We start from the raw sequence: 24,906 nt of genomic DNA, 5'->3' as shown, positions 1-24,906 counted from the left end.
GGGAGAGTAACTTGAATGAGTTGTAGGGGTCAGTTTTTGTTCAGATCAAACAAACATCTTTTCCACAGCTGAACTTTAAACTGAACTTTAAGCAGTGAAAACGTCACTGCTTTTATGTTCACTCACTCACTCACTCACTCACTCACTTGTTCACCTACCTTCTCACTCATTTACTCACTCACACATTCACTCACTTGTTCACCTACTCTCTCACTCATTTACTCACTCGCTCGCCCTCTCAGAGCACTCAGAGACACTGACCTTTACTGTCCTGGTGTGGCCACCGAGAGGACGGTGTCTATTAACAAACCGCTTTCCACTCGAGTCTCACAGGAATCGCACAGGACCGACAAAAGAGACGCCGGAGTATCGAAAGAGTCACGCGGGAGAGGCGAGAGTCGAGCAGGACATCGCGTGACAGACGAAGGATTCTTACGCAAGAATCACTCGGGAATCACAAACAACTCACACAGCAGGACTCACAAAGCAGCATTGTTAAGCCTGACCAGGCCAGGCCGAGATCTGGACCTGGAAGTGCTTTACCTGGAAGTGCTTTACCTGGAAGTGCTTTACCTGGAAGTGCTTCACCTGGAAGTGCTTCACATCAAGGGTTCAGGCCCAGTCTGTGAAACATTGCTTTTGGTATTCTTATATTCTTACGTTTGAAGTCAGCACTTGTGGCTACAGAGAGAAATGGAAATGAAAGAACCAATTCAACAGGGAGAGGTGAGTTCGACAAGGAATTACACTGCAACAATTGGCCGTACCACATGGGGAAATTTGGAGAAGTTACGGAAACATCTACAGCAAAATTGCATAAAATGAACTCAGAATTAATCTTGGCGAATTTAATTAAGGAAAAGTTAGAGATGCTAAAATCCCCGAGCACTAATAATCAAGACGCCCACGCAGTCCGTTTGCAATATAAGCACTGCAATATCTACAATCCCAGGAGAGCTTTGCAGCCAGAACAACATTAGGACTGAGATTATGAAACCCGACGCTCCTGAGCACCAGTAGGCCGAGGTTAAAGTACTCAACCCGCAGCTCTCTCCCCAGTGCTGACACCTGAACACCAGAATCGTGAAGCTGAACAACATTGTATTGTATTAACGCATTGTTTCTCATTATACTCAGACCTGTCGCATCGTTTATTTCCGGGACACTGGGACAATGAAACTAAAACACAAACTGAATTTAATTTGTCGCCTCGACCTTAAAAAAGTAACATGCAGACCTGCAGACCGATTCTCTGCTGTCGGCAAACAGGGAGAGGCTGTTGGTAGCACGCCCCTCAGAGGCATTGATACACATTACATTACAGGCATTTAGCAGATGCTCTTATCCAGAGCGACTTACATGGTACGCAATGATACAGCTGGATATATACTCAACCGTGCTCAAGGGTACAACAGCAGTGTCCTACCGGGGAATCGAACCTGCGACCTTTAGGTTACAAGACCAACTCCTTAGCCATTATACTACACTTCCGCCCGATTTCTCGGTGTATTGAAGCGCTTCATGGCCTGGTATTCATTAACGCCCGTGCTAGTACTGTGGCCAGCAGGCCCCTAGATGTGTAACTGGCCATAACATCGCCGAAGGAAGCTTGAGTTCAGTGCGCAGGGTCCTCTCTGCATCACCGTGCCAACTGTGCACAAACTGAGCTCCTCCGACACAATGACTGCGCATTGGACACAATGACTGCGCATTCGTCACAATGCCTGCTCACTGGACACAATGACTGCGCATTCCACACAATGACTGCGCATTGGACACAATGACTGCGCATTCGACACAATGGCTGCGCATTGGACACAATGACTGCGCATTGGACACAATGACTGCGCATTGGACACGATGACTGCTCACTGGACACACTGACTGCGCATTCCACACAATGACTGCACATTGGACACAATGACTGCGCATTCCACACAATGACTGCGCACTGGACACAATGACTGCGCATTTGACACAATGACTGCGCATTCGACACAATGACTGCGCACTGGACACAATGACTGCGCATTCCGCACAATGACTGCGCATTCTGCACAATGACTACGCATTGGACATGATAACTGCGCACTGGATACGTTGACTGCGCATTGGACACAATGACTGCGCTGCTCACTGGGCAGACTGCTGGCAGAACAAAAGCACATCAGCCTGCTGAATGCCACAGTGAAAAAAGGCCTAAAGGAGGGGACAGGCACTACAGACAAACTTGGGCATTTCCAAATTTGGAAAACGGAGAAAACAGGGGATTAGAGCTGCTTTAAAAGAAAACAGGCAGTTCCTGACCAAAGTACAGGCTCAGCAAACCGTGGCGTTGCCATTGGAAACCTGGACAACCTGGAAAACTTGACCAGCGAGGCAGGAAGCGGTCGTCATAAGGAAAGAGAGGCGGGAGGACAAGATGCACAGACTGCAGTAAACACACAAAAACAAGGCAGATATTCTCTATAAAAAGCACACACAAACACACACACAAACACACACACACACACACACATGCACACACAGCTTCCTCCAATTTCACACAAATCATTGACACAGAAAATGTGTCAGTCTTGCAGGGAGAGACAGGCACAGACCTTTCAGGGGTGCCAGGAGCCCAGCATGACGTCTGTCACAGCCTCCACACCCACAGGGACAAACAGACGCCCACGCTCACACGGGGGGGGGGGGGGGGGGGGGCGCATGATGGTGACGATGAGGATGATAACAAAAATGAAATTCAATTTTATTTGTATAGCACTTTTTACAGAGAACTGTCACAAGGATGCTTCACAGAGTAGCAAGGCTAGAAACACAGCAAAAAGAGCAAACACCAGGCCTGAACCTCCAAACTGTAAGTATAAGAGGTAAAAAAATAAAAACTCCCAGTGGGGAGAAAACCCTCAAACGGTGGTGAGAAAAAACTCCCCAATGCGAAGAAATCTCGACACGAACAGGGCTATAGGGGGGACCCCATCCTCCACTGCCTGGCCTGGTGTAAAGTAGCGTAGGATGGAATGTAGCAGAAAGGAACTATCACAGCAAATAAAATGGTTAAAGCAGGTTACAGTTAAGGGAATAGCTAACAGGAATAAAAAAAAAATACTGACCTTGTTTACTATTATGGTTGTTGTTGTTGCTGTTATTATTATTATCATTATTATTAGTGGTAGCAGTAGTAGTAATAGTGGTAGTACTGCAAAAAAAAATGCTCAGTGTAAAATCAGTTGTGAAATTTTACACTAAATTTGATGCCGTCTGTACATTCTGCTAAAGATGAATTAGCACTGAAAACTATTCAATGCAGAAATCATGTTTGTGGCATTAAACAAGGATAAATACAGAGAGAGAGACAGAGAGAGAAAGAGGGAGAGAAAGAGAGAGAGAGAGAGAGAGAGAGAGAGAGAGAGAGAAAAGTATGCAATGTTTTCCTCACTGAACAAACGCACGCAGGGGAGGATGTGACCGAACGCTCTTGAGGAGTTCATGGCAACGGGCCGCTCTGTTCCCGGCAGGGGGCGGGGCCACGCCTTAATTAGCCCCAATGACGTAGCCTACACCCATCGGGACTGGGGAGACCACACTGCGACACGCCCCCCCATTATGACACGCACACCCGGGCCAGCCAATCAGCAGCGAGGAGGTAGTGGTAGTCAGGCCACATGTCTGCGGGGTTGAATCCCAGGAAACTTTCTGCTGCGTTTTGGGCAAGATCTGTTGAATCAGGAGGGGTTGTAAACAGGGGGATAGGCAACGGCTGGTGAAAAAAACTACAAGCTGTATTCACTCCAAAGGCGCACATCTCTGGTGACTGAAGCCTCTACCTCTGTTAACAGAGCAGTTTGGGACCAAGGGAGCACAGTCCAAACATCTTCCAGCACTCCATTGGTGTACATAATACACCTTCCACAGTAGGTGCATGCGGAAAATAGAAGAGAGGTTTCCCACAGTTATATTAATGAATGAATTTTTTAGACAACACAGTCAATGCAACTTACCATAGACACTTAAACTTACTGGCAGTTTCATGGAGCAGTGAAACTCTGTTGTCAATAACAATAGAGACAGTGCGCATTTAACCTTCCCAAGATGCAATGCTTGGTGAAGCACCAGTAAAGCCATCCAGTATGAGGGGGGAAGGCAGGAAACAATCGTATTGCCTGTGCGTGGGTGTTTTTTCCCCCCCACATATAACTTCTATAATTAGCATTTAAAATCCTGTTTTTAATTTGATACCAGTACGAAATCACACGCTGCTAACAAGGTAATACGAGTACATTTTTTACGACCAAATAAAAAGTGTTATTTATGATTATTTTTATGGAACGAAGCACCGGCATTTAATAACGAAATTGCCGGGTTGTTCTCTCCGGCACAGGGGATGAGTTATGGCCGCCGCTAAGAGCCCGGCTGCGGCGGAGGCCTCGCCGTCGGTAACGACCCTGGCAGGAGCGCGGAGACGGCTCTCTCTCTCATTCCGCGAGCGCATCAGCCAGCCATAACTCACTCGCTCGTGTGGGACGGACCCTTGAACGTCCTCTTAAATGGAGGGGGCGGGGGGGGCGGGGGGGGCGCGGGGGCGCGGGGGGGGGGGGGGGGGGGGGGGGGTTGATGGAGCCCTCTTCTTGCCAACGGCCTCGGTTACGTAACTCCCTCTGTAAACACACCCACACGCCCCAGCCGCACTCAACGTCGGATTGATTTGCTTGTCATTTTCTGGAAAACGGAAAATGAATGCGTATTATGCGTGCGGCTGTACATGAAGGGTATTGCATTTACGACGTGGTAATCACATTGCTACAACGCTGCTGCTGCCCCACCGACTACCAGTGTGTTAAACGCAGGGTCTGTTCACGTAAACTTAGATTTGCCTGACGTGCTTCCAGTATATTTGGCTGGAGCACCAGCGACAAAGTCATATCATCGGGGACTTGGGAAAACGTGGCCAAGCCTTCGATTCGCTGACCAAGAGCCCAGAAAAGAGTTGGCATCTTCCACGTTAAGGAAGGTCTGACGCGGGCGTTGGTGCGAGCGGACTGGAGGCGAAAGCTCGAGGTTCGAGCTCACAAACCCTTCTGCGTGCGGCGGCGGCGGCGGAGGCGGCGTTAGCTTCGCTGGCCACGGCGCCTGCTCCCCGTCATGACCTTTTTCTTTTTCGTCGTTTGTTTTTTGGTGACCCAGCGTTGGTCCCGCGCAAATGCCGCTGGAGGCCAAGAAGCTCTGACACACTCCAGCGGTGTGGGGGTGTCCGCGATCGAACATGGTCCAGACTGGAGGAAAGGTCATTGAAATGAGAGTGTCTGTCTAAAGAATTACATCACATTACATTACATATATTTGGCAGACACTTTTATCCAAAGCGACATAAAGAAGTGCATATCATGGAATTACCCAATTTTAAGCTGCTATTTAACACCTTTGGGGTCCAGGCTTGGGAATGGTATACCCTTTAAACAGAAGAAAAATGGCAAATCTAAACGGGAGGAATGCAGTGTCACGCGTCATATATTCTTTTGTACCCTGCCTGCTCAAATAATGCACTTGAGCACCAATTCACATTTTCAGTCAGTTCAGTGGGCAATTGAAAATGAACTCCAATGAGAGTGTTTTGAAGGTACGTAAGAATCACGCTCAGTTTTTAAGACTCTGGTTCAGACTTGAGTGATGTGTTACGCATTCCTCAATTTCTTTCACCGAACAGCTCGTTAACTTTTTCCTTTATTTGACCACGCCGGTCTCATTGAGAATTCAAATCTCTTACAAGAGCGACATGGCCATGGAAGCATGAGCGATGATACTTTTGCAGACAATGAAAAACAAAATGCTGGATGTTACACAAAAAAAAGTGAATAGCTGAACGACTAGCATTGAAAACTAAAGTGCAGAAACTCAGGTAAAAGACAGGTTGTATAACAGCCAAAAAGGACAATGAGACTCCCCATCTGTGTCCTCAATTCAGGTAAAGAGGACAGTTTGAACCAAACGACACAATGCCATTTAACTCTACTCCTATTCTCACTATATCCACTAACTCACACTGGTATTGTTAGAGAACAGTTGCAAAATAATTATTTGAATTTCGTCGCAGCAGTAGACGGACAGAGATAGTAACTGGATAGGAAAGTCCTCTTGATTGGAAAGTTCCACTCCGTGGGTAACAGTTGGCCTATACTTCTAACAGGTGGATCAAAGGCGGATGCAGCCAATGACGCACAGTGAGCCTGTGAAGAACTCGCAGCAATTGAACCATATTAACACACATCGTAGCAGACTCCCTATCCCCGAATTAGAAAGCTAGAGCATCCCTGGCTTTCTCATTTTGGAGTGGATATTTAAAAACTTGAATGTGTTTACATTTAAATCTGAAGTGTAGTCCGTTTCGTTTGGATTAGTAAACTGTCTTTCCACAAATATGTCTCTATGCCTGAACGACATGGAAATAAGAGGATGCTAATATGTGTGTGTGTGTGTGTGTTTGTGTGTGAATGTGTGTGTGTGTGCGTGCGTGTGTGTGTGCGTGCGTGCGTGTATGTGTGTGAATATGTGTGCGTGTATGTGTGTGAATGTGTGTGTGTGTGCGTGTGTGTGTGTGCGTGCGTGCGTGTATGTGTGTAAATGTGTGCGTGCGTGCGTGCGTGTGTGTGAATATGTGTGTGTGTGTGTGTGTGTGTGCGTGTATGTGTGTGAATATGTGCGTGTGTTTGCATGTATGTGCATAAGTGTGTGTGCTGACGTTCTCTGGATCAGAAGGATGTGGCATCGCACGTCTCTTATTATAAGGGGCCCTGTTTTTCTGTGAAAATGAGGGGGAGCGGTTTAGAAAAAAGAAAACATGCGTAGGTGTTCCCATGAAATTTCGCATGCGCAACGTTGCCGTTGTGGTCCCGACGTCTTCGTCTTCAGTAGGCGGGTTCGTACGCTCGCAGGGGCTGACGTAATCAGCCGACTGCTCCCCTCTGATCAGGACTGAGCCGGCGCCTGCTTTATGAGTACGAGTTCAAAAAATAGATTCCCGCAGCGTTACCCCGAGCCCCTCCAAGTTCTGAGCGACCAACCGTTCTCTGGATAAAGGTGTATCTTAACGACCAATTATTTTCACATTTTGAAAGCTCGGGCTTTCCAGCCACAAAGACGGGAGCTTAGTTCCAGGGTGAGGCAGGCGTGTGTTTCATTAAAAGAAGCGCAGAAACACTGGATAGATGTGATAGGTGCAGTTCTGAGAGGGGGGGGGGCAGATACTGAGAGTGATCTTTGCTATGACGGTGGGACACTGTCAGGGCAACATCTCCAAATTGTTCATTTCCTGTGCGCACTGACAAGCGGTGTCAGAAAGAGCAGCTCGGCGTTGCATGACAGGCCTGGCTGCTGGAAGCGAGGGGAAATCACCAGAAAGGCTTTTCCTTTCTCTTGTCGGTGAAATCACTTCCTCGCCGTCCAACCGCGAACGGTACTGCAGATGTTTACATTCTTTTTGCGAAGCGAAGTACGGGCAAGAATTGCACAAACTGGAAAAAACTGCACTGCAGTTGTGTGATAGATGAGCAGTACAGTCCAAAAGTATAATAGTATACAAAAAAAAAAAACTCTGGGTAGAGAATTCATTTCATATATGTACATTTATTGAAAAACTTTTACTTACAAATTATCTTAGACTTTCCTTGAAACAGCCTCCTTTGGGTTTCATTACAATTAAATGAATTATAGGAAGTCTATCCAATCATTTTGCAAAATGGGAGGTGGAAGGGTGGGAGGGAGATGGAGGGATAATTAAATTGAGTGAAATCTTATCTACCTTAAGTTTTTTTTTTTTTTTAACCCAGGTAGCCTAATAACTAGCCAGTAATGCAAGTAAAATAGGCACTAAAGTTGAAAGAAATATGGCAAAGAAGAAAGAGTTAGCTTAGATGTGCGGGGCCAAGTAAACACAGTGGCAAGAAGGTTGTTCTCAGTGAGAAAGCTTAAGTGTGCAGTGTTCAGTGCACACTCAGAAGGGTCCAGCTGATGGGCAGTAATGTTAACAGGAGAAGACCAGTTAGATCAAGAGGCAGAAGACAAATATATTGTGTTGCCAAGCAAGAGAAATCGTTGTAAAATTACACCACGACTGCAGGAAGAACTCAATGCAACTAGAGAGAAACCAGTTCAACTACCCATCCAACTCCCTCACACCCCCATTTGCAAAATGATTAGGAAGACTTCAGATAACTTGTTTAATCGATATTAATGCCAAAGGAGTCTATTTTGAGGAAATTTGTGTCTAAGATTTTTCTAGGATCTTTTTGTTTTATTGTACATAGAAAACATTTTCAATTTCAAAAATGTTTATACTTTGGTAAATTCACATATATTAACTGAATTCTCTTATCATAGTTTTAAAAAAATTATATTAATAATAACAACAATAATAATACAGATGGCCTAATATTTTTGGCCTGTACTTTCTAATAAACTGTATCGCACTGAAATGTTAGGCTGTTGGTCTGGCATTATACTATCAGAGATTGAAAATACAGACTTCGACATACACACCACAGCTCAGCAGGGAGAACGCAGTTACACACTGTGCTCTTCCTAAACTGCACAAGTGGCCACATCCCCCTACACACACACTCACACACACACGCACAGTCACGCACAAAGCGTGTCTGTGTACCATACACATGTAGCACTGTATGTATGTATAAATGTATGTAGTTTGTGTGTATGTACAGCATGTATGTATGTATGTATGTATGCATGAATGTATGTATGTATGTATTTATGCATGTAGTAAGTGTATGTAGATATGTATGTTTGCACAAATGTATGTACGTAGTATGTGTGTATGTATGTATTTGTGAATGAATGTAGTATGCATGTATGTATACATGTATGTATGTATGCAGTATTTGTGTATGTATGTATGTATGTAATAGCCTTTCTTCCCTGCTTCCCTGTATGATGTGGACTGAACCACCACACACTGCAACACGTTTGGAGACTGACAAGTTCTAAACTGAGATAATGCATGTGCAAAGGCCAAGCAAATAAGTAAATAAATTAGCAAGACATTAAACAAGCGCGTTTCTCATTCATTACATAAGAAGAAGAAGAGCGATTCTGCACAGCCCATACATATCTATCTCAGTTAAGTGCATATATATAGTTGTCACCAGACAAGCGCAAGGCTGGCCTCGCGGCTGGTTGCTAAGTGAGAGCGCCCAGGATCAGCCACAGACATCTAGACACTGAGCAGTCCCCTCAACCATATTCATTAAAAATCTATTTATGCTCAGGTGGCAGAAGCCACATTGCCTTTACTCGTTAGGGCGATGACTGGCTGCTAAGTAAACGACGAGAAAATGCCCTTGCGTGAGAAGCACGGCATTAATTTAAAAAAAGCATGGCTGTGTCGTTTTTACGTTTCGTTTTGAGAGCAGCTGTCAACGACTGTGTATGTGCCAAATTAACGAATGACTCGGTTAAGTTTTCCTCCATTTGCCAGTGGGTACATATATATATATAAGTCATTGCTTATTTTCATGTTTAAAAGATTGTGTTAGCCCCAGCAACCAATGCATGTAAACGATTAAGATTGTAGGCTACACGCAATAACGCCTTACAAACTGTGTTATGACGAAGACTGTGCTACTCTCGTTCAGTTTGCCTGCTAGTAGACCACCAATCAGGCAACTGAACAAAATAGTGCATATACAGTCAGTAATTTGTTGTCATGGTATTTTATATGAAGCGCGCGGGGTGGAACAAACAATGCTGTCTCAACAGGTATTGCTCTCTGTTCAACAACTGAAACGTTTATGGAAAATGATTTTGCTTTATGGCAGTTTTGTACGGTGACACCGCGGTAGACACAATGAGGTATAAAAGTAGGCAATGTTTTTTTCTTCTTCAACGACGCTACTGACAGGATTTTCAGCGATTAGCGATGACCTTGGAATTGGTCGTCGTATAAAGCACTTTTTCGGCTCGTTTTCCGCCAGCAGAGGAAGAGATTCTGCGCGAACACAGCGCCAAAGAGGCCCGTCTGCAACGCGAACAGTTGGATTAGCTCTCGCTAAGGGGAATCTGCAAGGGAAAGCCCAGGCGGTAGCGAAGGGGCATAACGTGACCTGACAACAAGGAACCTCCGGGAAAACCGTCACTCCTAAACTATGTGCAAAGGGGAGGCGCTTAAGGGGGATGTCGAAGAACGACATTACATAGAACACACAATCTAAACTTCTGTACGCACCGCGTACGCCTCAGAACTTAGCAATATAGATCGCTGAATAATTCATAGGCTCTCCGCTTCGGAAATGTGTTTCGATAGCCCCAAAACATGTCTTTCTGTCAGTGTACGAACGTTGCGTACCTCCCTGGCTTGACGCGTTGTGACTGGGAGGCGGAGACGGGACCCCCGTTGACGTCAGTGGGCCTGCCTGTTTCCTGCAATAGAAAGTGAGAGAGTGTACGGAGAAAAAACAGACCTTTCCCCCTTTACCGTAAAGGTTGTCACCATATGAATAAAACGACAATAATTAAGAGCACATTCGTAAGTATGACTGTTTCAAGTTTTATGAACCTCAGTTTCGTATACGCTGCAGTCGTTTTAGGATGCACGGGGTGTGTGATTTGTGTTTTGCTTGACGGGGCTCTCACGTAGCCAGCTAGCTTGCTAGCTACAACGGTTGTTGACGGTCGCTGTAGTTTTCCAGTGTAAATAAATGCGTTGTTTGGGTTGTTATTCAATATCTGTGGTGTATTGAACGTGGAACATTTGAACGATGACCGAATCAACGGGACAACTGTTTTGGCGAACTAGAAACAGCCGCGCGTTAGTTAGCTATCAAGGGAGCTAATTGGCTACACGTAGACGTTTGCTGCATGTCAATGCAGTTCTTTATGTAGCTTGCTTTTTTGTTGCTAGCGCACCTGTGTTGTAAATAGTTTTTCGTTTCCCAACACGCATTTGTGTTAGCTCATTTTCATGACAATGTACCTTGGGCTGAATCTGAAAAACGAAGGGAATGTAATTGGTAGAAGTTGTGTTGCAGGTTTTGCGGATTGGGAAGTGCCTTCACGCGCCGTGTTGCAGAGGGGTTTTCCCCGGCTCCTCCCCCCCTTAACCGCGCGCGTTCATGTGACTTCAGGAGCATACAATGCGTGCGCTAATCCCGCACCTTTTTAAAAAACGATATTCGTTATGAAGGTCACTCAACTGGCTTTAGACCGTAGACTCGTGGTTTCAGATACGCACCCGACCACCTCTCACGGCTTTGCCATGCCGTTTTACTATGTCCGCGCTGCAGAGGTATTCTGACCAGTACTGGGGAAAACATGTGTAACCTACAAACAGGCAGACATTTATCTTTTGCATTGCAATGTCATTGCTTGCATTATCTATGCATTAATTGCATATCCAGGGTGTGAGAAAGTCGCATAGTGGTATACCTGCAATGTGAGTATGTTGCATGAACAATAATACTATATTAATGCCGTGGATATTAGTTCAGTGCCTCGTTGACAATGCGATCTCAATCGTTTTCGGCTTGCTTTGTGCTGTATTTATGAGAACAAACCATGCACAACGGTCTCTCTTTCTGTTTGTAATCGTATGTAGTTTTAACAGGCAGATAAAATACACCCGTCTGCCAGGTCCTCTGTTTTTCTTGCCCGTCCTCGGGAGTTCTCTGGCCAGGCTCGCGCTCCGTTGTCTCTGTGGGATGATGTCATTGCTTTAGCGCGCACATGTACCACTGCAAGAGGAAAAATCCTATGGATGTAGCGGAGACTGTTATGCAATATCGGCCGATGATATAATTTTCGGAAAACGCAAAGAAAGAATACCGGGGACCTATGTTGAATTTAGAACACAGGGGGGTTTAGATCATAATGATGACAATGTGTCTTTCTGCCAGCAAATATTTACAAGTGCCTCCAAAGAAAATAGTTTGTGTTTGTGTGGGCTGGTGCTTGGCTCTGCTGTGTCTGTCTTTGTCTCGCTGTCTCTTCCTCTCTGGGGTAGATTGGGGTTTTTTTTTTTTTTTTTGGCGCTGTACAGTCATGTCTTCCAGAGTTTTGGTCTTCGTGAAGTCTGTCAGCAGGGTTTTAGAGAAGGCAGTCCATTGCTTTGCAGCCTTGTTCGTCTTTTGAACTGGGCTCGATAATGACTTTAATTTTCCTGGCACGTTTTCCATAAGAAAAGAAAAAAAAACGAAAAAGAAACCAAACATTGTACCGGTGACAGTATGAGGCTGACAACATATGGACAATTGCAGCGTTTGCTGAAAGTTGCGTACAGTTTTAAAATCTGCCCAAAAGAGGAAAAAACACACAGAAAACCTCTGATATCATTCAAGTAACCAAATGATAAACAAGGAGGCTACTCTTTCCTTGAGACAGACATATTAGTATTTTTATGCAGCGAGTGCCCTTTGCATTCTTGGGAACCAACAGGACATTCATAAATAGAGTGTCGTTTCCGTGTAAACGCTGATAACATCAGTGTCGGGGATTGCCCCGTCTAAGGGAGTTAATATGGTGCATATGAGGTTTAATTCTGAAAGTAAGCCCAGCGTTTTTACACCCAGTGTTTTTAGTAATGGGCTTGTTGTTTTCAGGGGCTTTCTGGAGGTTTTGGGTTCCCTCCCATCGCTGGCTGTGTGGAGTGTCGTTGCGAAGGGGGGTCGTTTGCACCCCCTGCCCAAAGTCGGGCTCCCCTCCTCTCGCTGTCAACGGGCAGGTCTCTGAAAAAAAAAAAAGGAACGCCCCTTTTCAGAATTAGCTTTGTGCTGATTGGCTGGGGCCACTGGAAGTGTAGAACCAGGACATGGGCAAGCCTATCAGCAGCACAGCATGTAGCATGTAGGGGGGGGGGGGGGGGGTCTGAGACTGTGGCCCCTTCCCCTGTCAACCATAAAAACCGCAAAGGCCAGGAAAAGTGTGTCAGACACACACCTGGTAATCACAGCTCCCTAAATAACGTGTGCGGGTCCCACTGGCCTCGGTTCGGGACGGGCACTATGGGACTGTTTTTCCAGGCTTGTTCCCCCCCCCCCCCCCCCTTCGGACTTTTACCTGAGGCGAGCAGACCTGGGAACCCGCAGCTCTGTGTAACACTGAGTTGAGCCTGTCCACCCCCCCCCCCCCACTGCTGCTTTCACCAGCAAGTTAGCCGTTAGCACTCGGACGCTAGTGCTCTTCTTTTTCATCCCACTGTATTGGTCCCGTTTTATTTATTTTGGGGGGTTGCGGGGGGGGGGGGGGTGTCAGATGAAAGCCTAGTCCAACCCCCCCCCCCCCCCCCTTGTGTAGAGACCCTCTGACGCGTCGGTTGTGTCCTCGTCCGCAGATGATTCCGTGGCACCCCGACCCCCCCGCCTCCCCAATCCGCTGAGGTTCGAGCCCCGCGCCCCCCCGCCGGCGATGCGCCTCTGAGAGGGAGGGAAAGATGCCGCGCACCAAACAGAACCACCCCAAAAACCTGAAAGGTGAGTGGCTGCCCCCCCCCCCCCCCCCCCTCCCGCCTGCCGCAGAGCACGATGGGGGGATCCAGGACACATGCGGACTGCCACGACCTTGAATGCTGTCACGGTAACACGCGGCACTGCTTCTGGAAACATCTAGCATTAATACTAATGATATAAAGCAGTAATACTAATGACATCATGGAGTAATATCAAACACAATTACCGATAACCAAATTGCAATATCGGTATAATGATGTAATATATACAATATAATAAATCCACATAGTGGTACTGGTCCTAACTAGTGCGATTACTGATAGCATTGAGTCACAATACCAGTATAATCAGATATGAATACCAATAACATAAAGTGGAGATACTTGTAACGATTGCTATTAACATTGATAACATGAAGTTAGTAATTCTGGTAACGTCCAATAGTGCTAGTCTCTTTGCATGGTTTTTACACTGCAGGTGAAGGCCACGGTCTGTCAGGGCCTTAGCTCTCTGGCTCAGCGCTAACTTAGGGCTACTTTGCAGAGGATACTGTCGATCTTTGATCTAGGGAAAATGGCCACTACACGCAGGTGATCATGTGATGTTGCAGTGTTCTGTCTGCATAGCGGGGGGGGGGGGGGGGGGGGGGGGTGCAGACTGATGTTCGTACTCGTGCCTGCGTGAGAGCGCGTGCATACCTGAAAAAGTGTGTACAAGTGAACATGTTTGCGTGCATAAGTGTGGGTGTGTTGGTGTCAAACATGATTATGATGATGTCAGACATGATTGTGATAATGTCAGACATGATTGTGATGATGTCAGACATGATTGTGATGATGTCAGACATGACTGTGATGATGTCAGACATGATTGTGATGATGTCAGACTTGATTGTGACGATGTCAGACATGATTGTGATGATGTCAGACATGATTGTGATGATGTCAGACATGATTGTGATGATGTCTGACTTGATTGTGATGATGTCAGACATGATTGTGATGATGCCAGACGTGATTGTGATGATGTCAAACATGCAATGCCCTCCAAAAGCATTGGTTCAGTAGAGTAAAATGTGTTATTTTTGCTCTTCTTAAGCCATTTTGACTTGAGACCAAAGTATGAACATGAGACAGAAGTACAGGCAATCAGCTTTTACTCTATGGTATTTACTCGTGTATGTGTCTTACCATTTTACGGAAACAGCTGTTTTTGTGCTGACTCCTCCCGTTTTCAGTTCCGTTCCCATGCTTCTGGAGGGTGCCGCGGGTGCGATGATGTCAAAGCCTGGGTGCGACCGTGCCAAATAAGGCCTCTGGCTACGAGGGCGGGGCTTTCGCTTGCAGCATGAGCCTGCCGCTGCCCGTCCAGTGCGTCCGCAAACGGGAAGTTCAGTGTGAAAGGGGAAGCGCGGACCCGCCGTAGATCTGGGCCGTGATCTCGTGCTACTCGCGCGAGCGGGGGGGGGGGGGGGGGGGCAGAGTTTTTACGGGACGGCCGCGGTCAGGAGCACAGGGGCGCCTTTCTGCCGTCCCGCTGCTGAGTCAGATTTAGTGTGTCTGACGGGAGGGGGGGCGGGTGGGGGGGGTGGCGGGTTCACCGAGTTCACCTCGCGGAAACAGGACGGCCTGGTTTGACGCCATTGTCTGCGTGCTGTGGGGCGAGGAGACAAGTCGACAGCAGCGAAATTCGCCGCGCGGTCGGGGCGACGTTTCAGCCTGTCGAAAAACCCAGGTCGGTCAGCTTGGCGGGAGAGTGACGCGGCGATGACTGTGCGCGCGTTTGGGTGGTTATTGCCTAACCCAGCACAGTCACATCCTCCCTGTGGGGACTGTGCTTAACGACCCAGCAGCGTGTGTGACGGACTGGAGCGCTCCGTGGTCTAACGCGCCTGGAGGATTTTAAACGCCGCTCGGCCCGCGTTTCCGCGCTTCGAGAAGCGCTCACAGCGCCGCTGCGGTCCGCTCCTGGGCCCCGTGGCCGTAAAACCCAAACGGAGTTTCTAAACTGCGCGGCCGGCGGCATGGGGAGCGTAAAACCGCCCCGTTCTGTCTTAAATAACCGGCGGGCTCCCCCCCCCCGGCCCGCCACCCCGGCCCTTCTGCCCTCCCCTCCCCTCCCGAGGGGCGGGGCAGGGCGGGTCGTCTCATCGCCGTGGTTTCCAGCGACGCCCACGCGCTTGTCCTGCGGGTGTTTTTTTTTCTTCGTCGCGGAGTCAGTCTAGCGCTACTCGGCGATTTGGAGCTCTTCCCTCGCCCCGTCTCGCGAACCGCTGGAAGTCACACGGTCTCTCCCAGGGCGCCGCCCACCGGTGGGTCAGAGGTCAAAGCCGTGTTATTGGTTTTAATTGTGAAGCACTTTGCGACGCTGTCTGTGAGAGGTGCTGTATGAAATAAAAGTTACTTACTACTTACTTACTTACTGAAGTCATGTGACAGAGGAGAACAGGAAGCGCTCTGTTTTTTTTTTGCCCCCGAAGCGCCATGATGATGGCGTCATGCTGGCGCACGGGAAGGTGTGTGCAGCCAGATGGGGCACGTGCCCGTGAGAGGAAGGGAGACACGGAGCCAGGAGCGTGCGTGAGATGGGAGGAGCCAGTGACTCTTCTGGAAGAGAGGGGTGCTGGTGGAGGGAGGGGGAGGGGGAGGGGAGGGGGTTAATATAGCTCTAGGCCCTCACGTGAACACTTGTGGATGACTCCTGTCTGGCTCTTCTTTTTTGTGTGTGTGTGCCTGTGTGTGTGTTGAGTGTCTGTGTGTGTGTGTGTCTTTGTGTCTGTCTCTGTGCGTATCTGTGTGTGTGTGTGTCTGTGTGTGTGTTGAGTGTCTGTGTGTGTCTTTGTGTCTGTCTGCATATCTGTGTGTGTGTGTTTGTGAGTCTGTGTATTTGTGTCTGTCTCTGTGTGTATCTGTGTGTGTGTGTGTGTGTGTGTGCGTGTGTGTATGCACGTGCGTGCGTGCGTGTGTGTGTATCTGTGTGTGTGTGTGTGTGTGTGTGTGTGTGTGTGTGTATCTGTGTGTGTCTGTGTGTGTGTGTATCTGGGTATTTGTGTGTGTATCTGTGTGTATGTTTATGAGTCTGTGTATTTGTGTCTGTCTCTGTGTGTATCTGTGTGTGTGTGTGTGTGTGTGTGTGTGTATGCACGTGCGTGCGTGTGTGTGTATCTGTGTGTGTGTGTGTGTGTGTGTGTGTATCTGTGTGTGTGTGTATCTGTGTGTGTCTGTGTGTGTGTGTATCTGGGTATTTGTGTGTTTATCTGTGTGTATGTTTATGAGTCTGTGTATTTGTGTCTGTCTCTGTGTGTATCTGTGTGTGTGTGTGTGTATGCACGTGCGTGCGTGTGTGTGCGTGCCGGAGCGCTCCCGGGTCGTGACACGCAGAGAGGAGAGGAATGTTTCCGTGACGCAGGCTGCGGCAGGAAGTGAGGAGAGTCCCTGGGCTAGCGGGCGCTGGGCCGTCTGTTTACACTGTGCAGGAACTGCAGGGCTCTCCCGCCCCGCCCCGCGCCTCTCCCCCCGCGTCCCGGCACGACCCCCCCCCCCCCCCACCGCCGTCCCTCGCCCCGGTTTGGGGGCAGACTCCGCCCCTCGGCCGCGACTGTGATTCAGAGCCCCCGACTCATTTCTGTCCTCTGTCTCCGCCCCCTGTGGCTGCTCAGTGGCCAATCACTCCTGTGTGTGTGTGTGTGTGTGTGTGTGTGCGTGTGCGTGTGTGTGTGTGTGTGTGCGCGCATGTGTGTGTGTGTGGGTATGATACATTGCTGATGACTGAATCGTTTCTGAGGGGCGTGGCCTCAGCTACGAATGTGGGCCGGCCTTCCGGACTGCCTCTCTCTTCTGTCTCCACGGAAACCCCGGCGCAGGCCGTGACACGCCTCTTACGATTTTTACCGTACGGCGTCCCTCATCCGTGACTCCCTCGCCTCCTGATCCTAATCTCAGTCTCACTGCAGGACCAAGCCACCTTTTCATTTGCATTTTTATACCTTGTATTAGCAGTTTAAATAGGATTCATCGACCGACGGTTCGAGAGGCAGAGCTGGATATGACGTGGGCCATTCACAGAAAACTGTTCAGTGTGAAATCAACAGTGACTTTTTTTTTTTTTTTTAAACACAAATAGAGTAGACCTTGTCCTTGCTGGACTTTCACAGTCTGTGTATGAGACTTGATTTGACCATGAGAATCTTCGCTGTGTGTAGCCTTCACATTGTATGAGAACATACTGGAAACAGAGGGAAATGAAAGCAGAACCTTTTTTTAAAATTTATAACGGTGTCCTTCTAAACAAGGTGTTGCTTCGTGCATTAACCCTTTGGAAGAGTGGGTTTTTTTTGGAATGTTTTTCAAAAGTCAGTGTTCTAGAACTCCACTGCTTTCAGTCACCGGCAGTGATTGTGACATCAGCAGTGGACTGTTTAGTTACGAGAATTCTAATCACATGTTAGTCACCCCTGATTGGGTTTCTGCTGAGGTGTTGGAGAGCCTGCTGGGCTGTGGGTTACTGGGCGGTGGAGGAAGGTCAATGCAGGGCTGAGTCTGTGCTGCTGCAGCGGCTCTGAGGTCTTTCTGGCCCGGGGAGGGCCGGGGGGATGGTGGCGTTTCGCTCCTCTCCCACACATATCTCAACCACACACCCCCCCCCCCCCCACCCCCCCCACGCTCACTCGGGGCCAGTCAGCTGCGTGCCACAGAAGAGAGAACACACCGCAGCCATCCCCTGGTGCATGCTGGGAGACTTTCACACCTGCTCTCTGTTTGTCACCTCCCCCGCACTGGTGTTGCCCGGCACCGTGTTTAAAAACAGGAGGCCGACCGCAGGCCCTAGTTACAGGGTTTCCACCACCGCCAGGGCGGAGCCTGCTCGGCTCGTTCAATCAATCAAACTTTATTTAAAATAGCGTTTTTTTTTTGTTTTACGGCAATTGTCACAATACGCTTCACGGACAACCCTGGCCTAAACCCGCACAGGAGCAAGCCTAAGGCAACAGTGGCAAGGAGAAGCACCCTCCAGAAGTAACCTCGGAAGGAACCAGTCTCAAGACGGGGGGGGAGGCGGGGACCCATCCTCTTCTGGTCGGCTCAGGGTGTTGATTGGTGACCGACATGTCAGTCAGCTTTTCGTTCTGCTGGTTTAACACTCACGGACCAGTTCGCACGCCCAGCCCCCCAATTTTGTACCTGATCGACCGCAGTATTGTAACCGCACTGCTAGTACCCTGCCGTCACCCAACTTCAGAGAGGTACTGATGTCGGAAACGGGACGCTGCTCCAGCTCAGCCAATGGGAATGCCGGGGATGCTGAGGTGGCCCTGACGGGATTGGCTGGCGCGCTTTTGGCCGCGCGCAGACCCCGCCGCTCTAATTAACCGCCGTTTAGTGGGCTGAGCCCAGCTCCCCGCGCGCGAGAGATGCATCAGCTCTGTGATTTACCGCCCCGAAGCCCGTAAACAGGGAGTATTGATGCAAGTGTGGGAGGGAATATGGTTCAGTGCTGAGGGTCTCAGACCTGTGCGTGTGTGTGTGTGTGTGTGTGTGTGTGTGTGTGTGTGCACAAGTGTGCATGTGTGCGCGTGTGTGTGTGTGTGTGTGGGTGCACGTGTGCGTGTGTGTGTGCCAAGTGTGCATGCGTGTGTGTGTGTGCGTATGCATGTGTGTGTGTGTGTGTGTGTGTGTGAGTGCACGTGTGTGTGTGTGCGTGTGTGTGTGCACAAGTGTGTGTGTGGGTGTGTGTGTGTGTACCTGTGCATGTGCGTGTGTGTGTGTGTGTGAGTGTGTGCGTATGCATGTGTGTGTGCGTGTGTGTGTGTGTGTACCTGTGTGTGTGTGTGCGTGTGTGTGCGTGCGTGCGCATGTGTGTGTGTGTGTGTGTGTGTAAGTGTGTGTGCGTGTGTGTGCGTGCGAGCATGTGTGCGTGTGTGTGTGTGTGCGTGCGTGCACGTGTGCGTGTGTGTGTGTGTGTGTGTATGTGTGTGTGCGCACAAGTGTGCATGTGTGCGCGTGTGTGTGTGTGTGTGTGTGTACCTGTGCATGTGCATGTGTGTGTGTGTGTGTGTGTGTGCGTGCGTGCACGTGTGCGTGTGTGTGTGTGTGTTTCTGTGTGTGAGCACCTGTTTGTTTATGTGCTTGTGGATGTGTGTGTACCTGTGTGTGTGTGTGTGTGTGTGTGTGTGTGTGTGCATGTGTGCGCGTGTGTGTGTGTGTGTGTACCTGTGCATGTGCATGTGTGTGTGTGTGAGAGGAGGTCAGGCAGTAAAGTTCCAGGGCACACTGCTCTTGTCCTTTAGGTGAACTCTGCCCTGAGGCTTTCTCCCTCTTCCCCCTCTTCCCCTTCTCTCTCCCCACTGTGGGCCCTGAGGGTCGTGCTGGGTCAGGCCTGGGCCAGACCCGGGTCAGACTCGGGTCAGGCCCATTTCAGCCCAGGTCAGACACATGTCTCTGTACCCTGACTGAGTCTCCAGCTCACACAGGGGATCAGTGCGTGAGCTTTTTGCCCTGGCCTCCTCCGCTCGGCGGCAGTGGAAACATCGCTGCGTCATTTAACGCGCTCTGGAGAACAAACAGCTCGTCGCTGGCGGTGGTTTAAACGCCTCTCATGCGCTGCCGATTCCAGCTGGGAGGAGTCTCACCGTCGTCTGGGTTAAACGTTAACCTGAACGTCGGGGAAGGGTTAACGGCTCACGCCGCGCGGCGGCGGCTCTGCGTGTCCTCTCCTGCTCGCGCGGCCAAACCGCCAAACCGGTATTTCCTCCGCGCCCGGGGTGAAATTAGAGCTCGCGAAAAACCAGCTCGATTAGCGCACAAAAGGGAAACTCTGTCTCTCTCTCTCTCTCTCTCTCTCCTCTGCTCTCTCTCTCTCTGTCTCTCTCTCTCTCTCTCTCTCTCTCTCTCTCTCTCTCTCTCTCTCTCTCTCTCTCTCTCTCTCTCTCTCTCTCTCTCTGTCTCTCTCTCTCTCTCTCCTCTGCTCTCTCTCTCTCTCTCTCTCTCTCTCTCTCTCTCTCTCTCGCAGGCAAGCATGAATAACCCCAGAGTTTTAGCAACAGTAACTACAACAGAAGGACTGGAGCCATCTGTTTAGCACGGAGCTGCGCTCGGAGACAGGAGGACGAGGCGGGGTGGAGGGGGGGAAGGAGTGAGAGCCAGAGAGGGCAAGGAGAAAGAAGAGAGCAGTGGATCGAGTGGAGGGATGAGGGATTTTCAGGGACCCGGGGTACGAGGGAGAGGGATGGAGAGAAAAGGGAGAAAAGGGAGAAGAGGAGGAAAGGGATGGATGTGAAGGGAAGTGTGATGGGGAGAGAGGGAGGGAAAGGTAGAGACCTGAGGCCCTCTGTAAACTCTGTTTCGTGCAGCCTGGGTTCCCACGGGCTCCCGGTGAAGTCTGAAAGCGCCTGAATTTGAATGCGACACGTTCAAGGCTGTGAGAGTTCTGGAACATGAGCTGAGGATCTCTGCTGGGACGACGTGTGCACATGAAAGGGACTTCAGAGAAGCGTCTCTGAGTCCACGGGGCCCTTGTTAGCATCTGAAGATGTCTGGACCTCCTAGCGTTTCGGGAGAGAGCCGCTCTGGGCCTGCGGTCTGTGAGCCAGACTCAGCGTGGGTCCCCGTGAGTCACCGTGGGGTCAGTGGTCCCCGCTGAGTCTGTGCTGAGTCTGTGCCTCGGGCTGGTCTGCTTATGCCTTCTTTTGCTCTTTTTCAGAAATACTACACACACACACACACACACACACACACACCATGTCCATGCACACGCATCACATCCACTACACACACACACCACGTCCATGCACAATCATCACATCTACACATATACACACACATACGCACACCACATGCGCACACACGCACTTACATGCGCCACATCCACACACACATACACACACACCATGTCCATGCACATGCATCACATCCACTACACACACACACACCATGTCCATGCACATGCATCACATCCACTACACACACACACACCACGTCCATGCACACGCATCACATCCACACATATACACACACATACACACACCACATGCGCACACACGCACTTACATGCGCCACATCCACACACACATACACACACACACATGCACACGTAGACACACACGTCCTCACGTACACACACATCCACACACACACGCACACACACACACGCACCACATCCGCACGCACGCTGGTAATTACAAAGAGGTTATTTGGGTGGAGTGTTTTTTTTGGCGTTTTTTTCGGCGCGGTAGAAAGGGGATTTCTGTCCTCACCACTTCACGCTCGGTCCCGACCGGGGGGGGGGGTTTCAGTCAGAGAGCCGCGGAAGGAGGCCCTCATTTCTGAATTTTAAGGTGCAGGGGTAGGACCCGCCCAGCGGCCCGCCTCGCCGGGTCCCCAGAAGTGCTCGCTCAGCGTCGCTGCGCGGAACCTGGCGACGGGCACGGCGGTTATTACAAATAATAATGACGTTATTATTCGCCGTTATTATTCGCCGTGTCTTCATTTCCCGTCCTTGTTCTCGCGCGCTCTCGTCATCGCTTTCACTGTGCAGTGCAGGGCTTTGGCGGGACAGGTTCGCGAAAGGGCGCCCTGAGTCTTGGACCCCCCGCCCCCCCCCCCCCCCCCCCCCCCCCCCCACCCCGCCCTGCCTCCGGGCCCCGGGGTGGGGCGCCCTGACCGCTGCCTCTCACGCCTGCCCGGCCAGAGTGTTTTTCGGGATGCGAGAGGAGAGCGGCGTGCCTTCATTAGCGCCCCGGCTCTCGCCCCCACGCAGAGAGCGGCGCAGAACCGCACGCCCCGCCCCGGCCGGTAACCAGGGCGATGCTGACTAATAACTGCATCCACACCGCCCACCGGCAGAGGAGAGTAGAGTTCACCTGCGTGCCTGTGTGTGTGTGTGAGAGAGAGTGTGAGTGTGTGTGTGTCTGTGTGTGTGTGTGTGAGAGAGTGTGAGTGTGTGTGTGTGTGTGTGCGTGCGTGTGCATGTGCGTGTGTGTGTGTGTGTAAATATGTGTGTGTGTGTGTGCGTGTGAAAGTTTGGCTCGGCAGAAGAGCAGAGGAAAGCCCCCCTGGGCTCAGCGTGCTCTGCTGCGCCGATTTGGGGGGGGGGGGGGGGGGGGGGCTCTGTCCCATCCACCCATGCCGAGGAAGAGGAGGAGGAGGAGGATGGAAATGTGGGACGTCTGATGGGAATTCATGAGTCACCCGTGGCCGTCTCTCACTTCCAGTCAGCCGGGCTTAAATGCCTCAGTTTGAGAGAGATTGTGACAGATACGTGTGTGTGTGTGTGTGTGTGTGTGTGTGTGTGTCTGAGGGTTTGTGTTTCTGTGTGTGAGCACCTGTTTGTTTATGTGCTTGTGGATGTGTGTGTGATTGTGGGTGTGAGAGAGAGGGAGTGCCTGTGTGTGTATGTATGTGTGTGTGTGTGTGTGTGTGTACGTGTGTGTGTGTGTGTGTGTGTGTGTGCGTAGGTATGTGTGTGTGTGTGCATGTGTGTGTGTGTGTGCATGTTTGTGTGTGTGTGTGTGTGTGTGTGTGTGTGTAGGTATGTGTGTGTGAGTGTGTGAGTATGTGAGTGTGTGAGAGTGTGTTGCAGTGCAGGAGTGCAGTGCTGGCAGACCTCAATAGTTTGCAGAAGCAAAGCTCAGTGTAGTGGTTGCCAGGGAAACTGAGTCTGTCTGCAGGTGGTGTTTCCTGTGTCCTACAGAGAGAGAGAGAGAGAGAGAGAGAGTAAGAAGAGGGAGGGAGAGAGAGATGGAGGGAGATGGCCTAGGGGAGAGGGAGAGGGAGGGTAGAAGGGATGAATAGTGAATGGTGCTATGGGGGAGGATGCTGGAGAGGACAGAAAGAAAGGGATGAAGAGCTCATTTCACACACAGGGGGAGAGAAGGTAGGAGAGAGAGGGCAGAAAAGGACAGGAGAGAATAGGGGAAAGTTGAAGAGTGAGGGAGCCAGGGGATCGAGGAGGGGACAGGGGGTTTGGAATCAGAGGAGAGGGTGTTTGGCAGGGCAGCGTTAGAGGGCGGGCGGGGGAGGGGGGCAGTTAGGGTGCCTGGTATTTTTAGGAGGTTATGGTGGCTACATGTGGGTGTACAATGTGAATGCTCTGTCTTGTTAGAATGTTGAAGGAGTTATGGTGAATAGACAGTGTTTTGTGGGGATGTGGTGGGTAGAGTTAAGGTGAATAGACAGTGTTTTGTGGGGATGTGGTGGGTGGAGTTAAGGTGAATAGACAGTGTTTTGTGGGGATGTGGTGGGTGGAGTTGGTGTGAATAGACAGTGTTTTGTGGGGATGTGGTGGGTAGAGTTAAGGTGAATAGACAGTGTTTTGTGGGGATGTGGTGGGTGGAGTTGGTGTGAATAGACAGTGTTTTGTGGGGATGTGGTGGGTAGAGTTAAGGTGAATAGACAGTGTTTTGTGGGGACATGTAGGTAGAGTTGGTGTGAATAGACAGTGTTTTGTGGGGACGTGGTGGGTGAAGCTATAGTGAATAGACTGTTTTGTGGGGACATGTAGGTTGAGTTAGGGTGAATAGACAGTGCTTTGTGGGCGAATGGTGGGTGGAGTTATGGTGAATAGACTGTTTTGTGGGGACATGTAGGTAGAGTTGGGGTGAATAGACAGTGCTTTGTGCGCAAATGGTGGGTGGAGTTGGGGTGAATAGACAGTGTTTTGTGGGGACATGTAGGTAGAGTTGGGGTGAATAGACAGTGCTTTGTGCGCAAATGGTGGGTGGAGTTGGGGTGGTCTGTAGGGCCAGCATATCTGCTTTAAAGCACACCGCCCATGTGTGATGTCACAGGCGATTCCTGTCAGAAAGCGGGGGGGGGGGAGGGGCGGGGTCAGCTGGGCGCTTCGTGGGGAGCGCGTGCGGCTCAGACCGCAGCGAGGGGTCGCACCGCGCGGCCGGGGGAATACCTCACTTCCTGCCTCGCGGACCAGCGCGAGCCCCAGCCCGCCACAGCAGCGTCACAGCAGACTGCACCAGGGTCGCACCCAGACGGCCACGACTGCCGCTGCAGATCTGCTGCTGCAGCCGGGAACTGATCTGGGGTCAGAGACCAGGGGGCTCTGGACTGGGCGGGGGGCGGGGGGCGGGTGGGGGGGTGTGGTTATATTCAGTTGGTTTGGGGGGTTAAAATGATCATGGACCATGTCTAGCTGGGCCTCTTTAAAAAAAAAAAAAAACAAAGGTCCTGATAAATTCTGAAAACGTGCTACACATGTACACGCACAAATACACGCACAGACACACGCACACGCACAAGCACACACACACACACACACACACACACACGCATGTAAACACGCAGAGTGTCTGTCTCCCTGTTGCTGGTCTCTGTGGCAGACCGCTCTGGTAGGAGTGAATCTGAGTGAAGTAAATGTGAGGAATGAGGAGTGCAGGCGGGCCGTGGGAGTTTACTGGAAGCTCGGCGTACAGTGAAGCGTCGTTTTCTGTTTCCTTTTCAAGACGCAG

The 24,906-nt window shown here is 50.1% G+C and overlaps 1 protein-coding gene and 1 long non-coding RNA gene across 2 annotated transcripts in view; one reads left to right on the top strand and one right to left on the bottom strand.

The window, feature by feature from the left end:
* Positions 1-3,392: 3,392 nt before the first annotated feature.
* LOC118233756 lies at positions 3,393-11,077 on the bottom strand. The gene is made up of 3 exons (XR_004766561.1): positions 10,982-11,077; positions 10,355-10,428; positions 3,393-3,717 (listed from the first exon to the last, which is right to left on the bottom strand). It is a non-coding gene; the product is annotated as an uncharacterized LOC118233756 (long non-coding RNA).
* Positions 10,402-24,906, top strand: part of hivep1 (HIVEP zinc finger 1) — a 45,713-nt gene continuing 31,208 nt past the window's right edge. The window contains exons 1-2 of the mRNA XM_035429650.1: positions 10,402-10,534; positions 13,334-13,472. Of these exons, the coding sequence (XP_035285541.1) occupies positions 13,433-13,472 (40 nt within the window). The 5' untranslated portion in view covers positions 10,402-10,534; positions 13,334-13,432. The remainder of the gene's footprint in view (positions 10,535-13,333; positions 13,473-24,906) is intronic.

Source organism: Anguilla anguilla, chromosome 8 (genome assembly GCF_013347855.1).
Source record: "Anguilla anguilla isolate fAngAng1 chromosome 8, fAngAng1.pri, whole genome shotgun sequence".
Classification (NCBI taxonomy): domain Eukaryota; kingdom Metazoa; phylum Chordata; class Actinopteri; order Anguilliformes; family Anguillidae; genus Anguilla; species Anguilla anguilla.
This window is presented reverse-complemented; position numbering and strand designations above follow the sequence as displayed.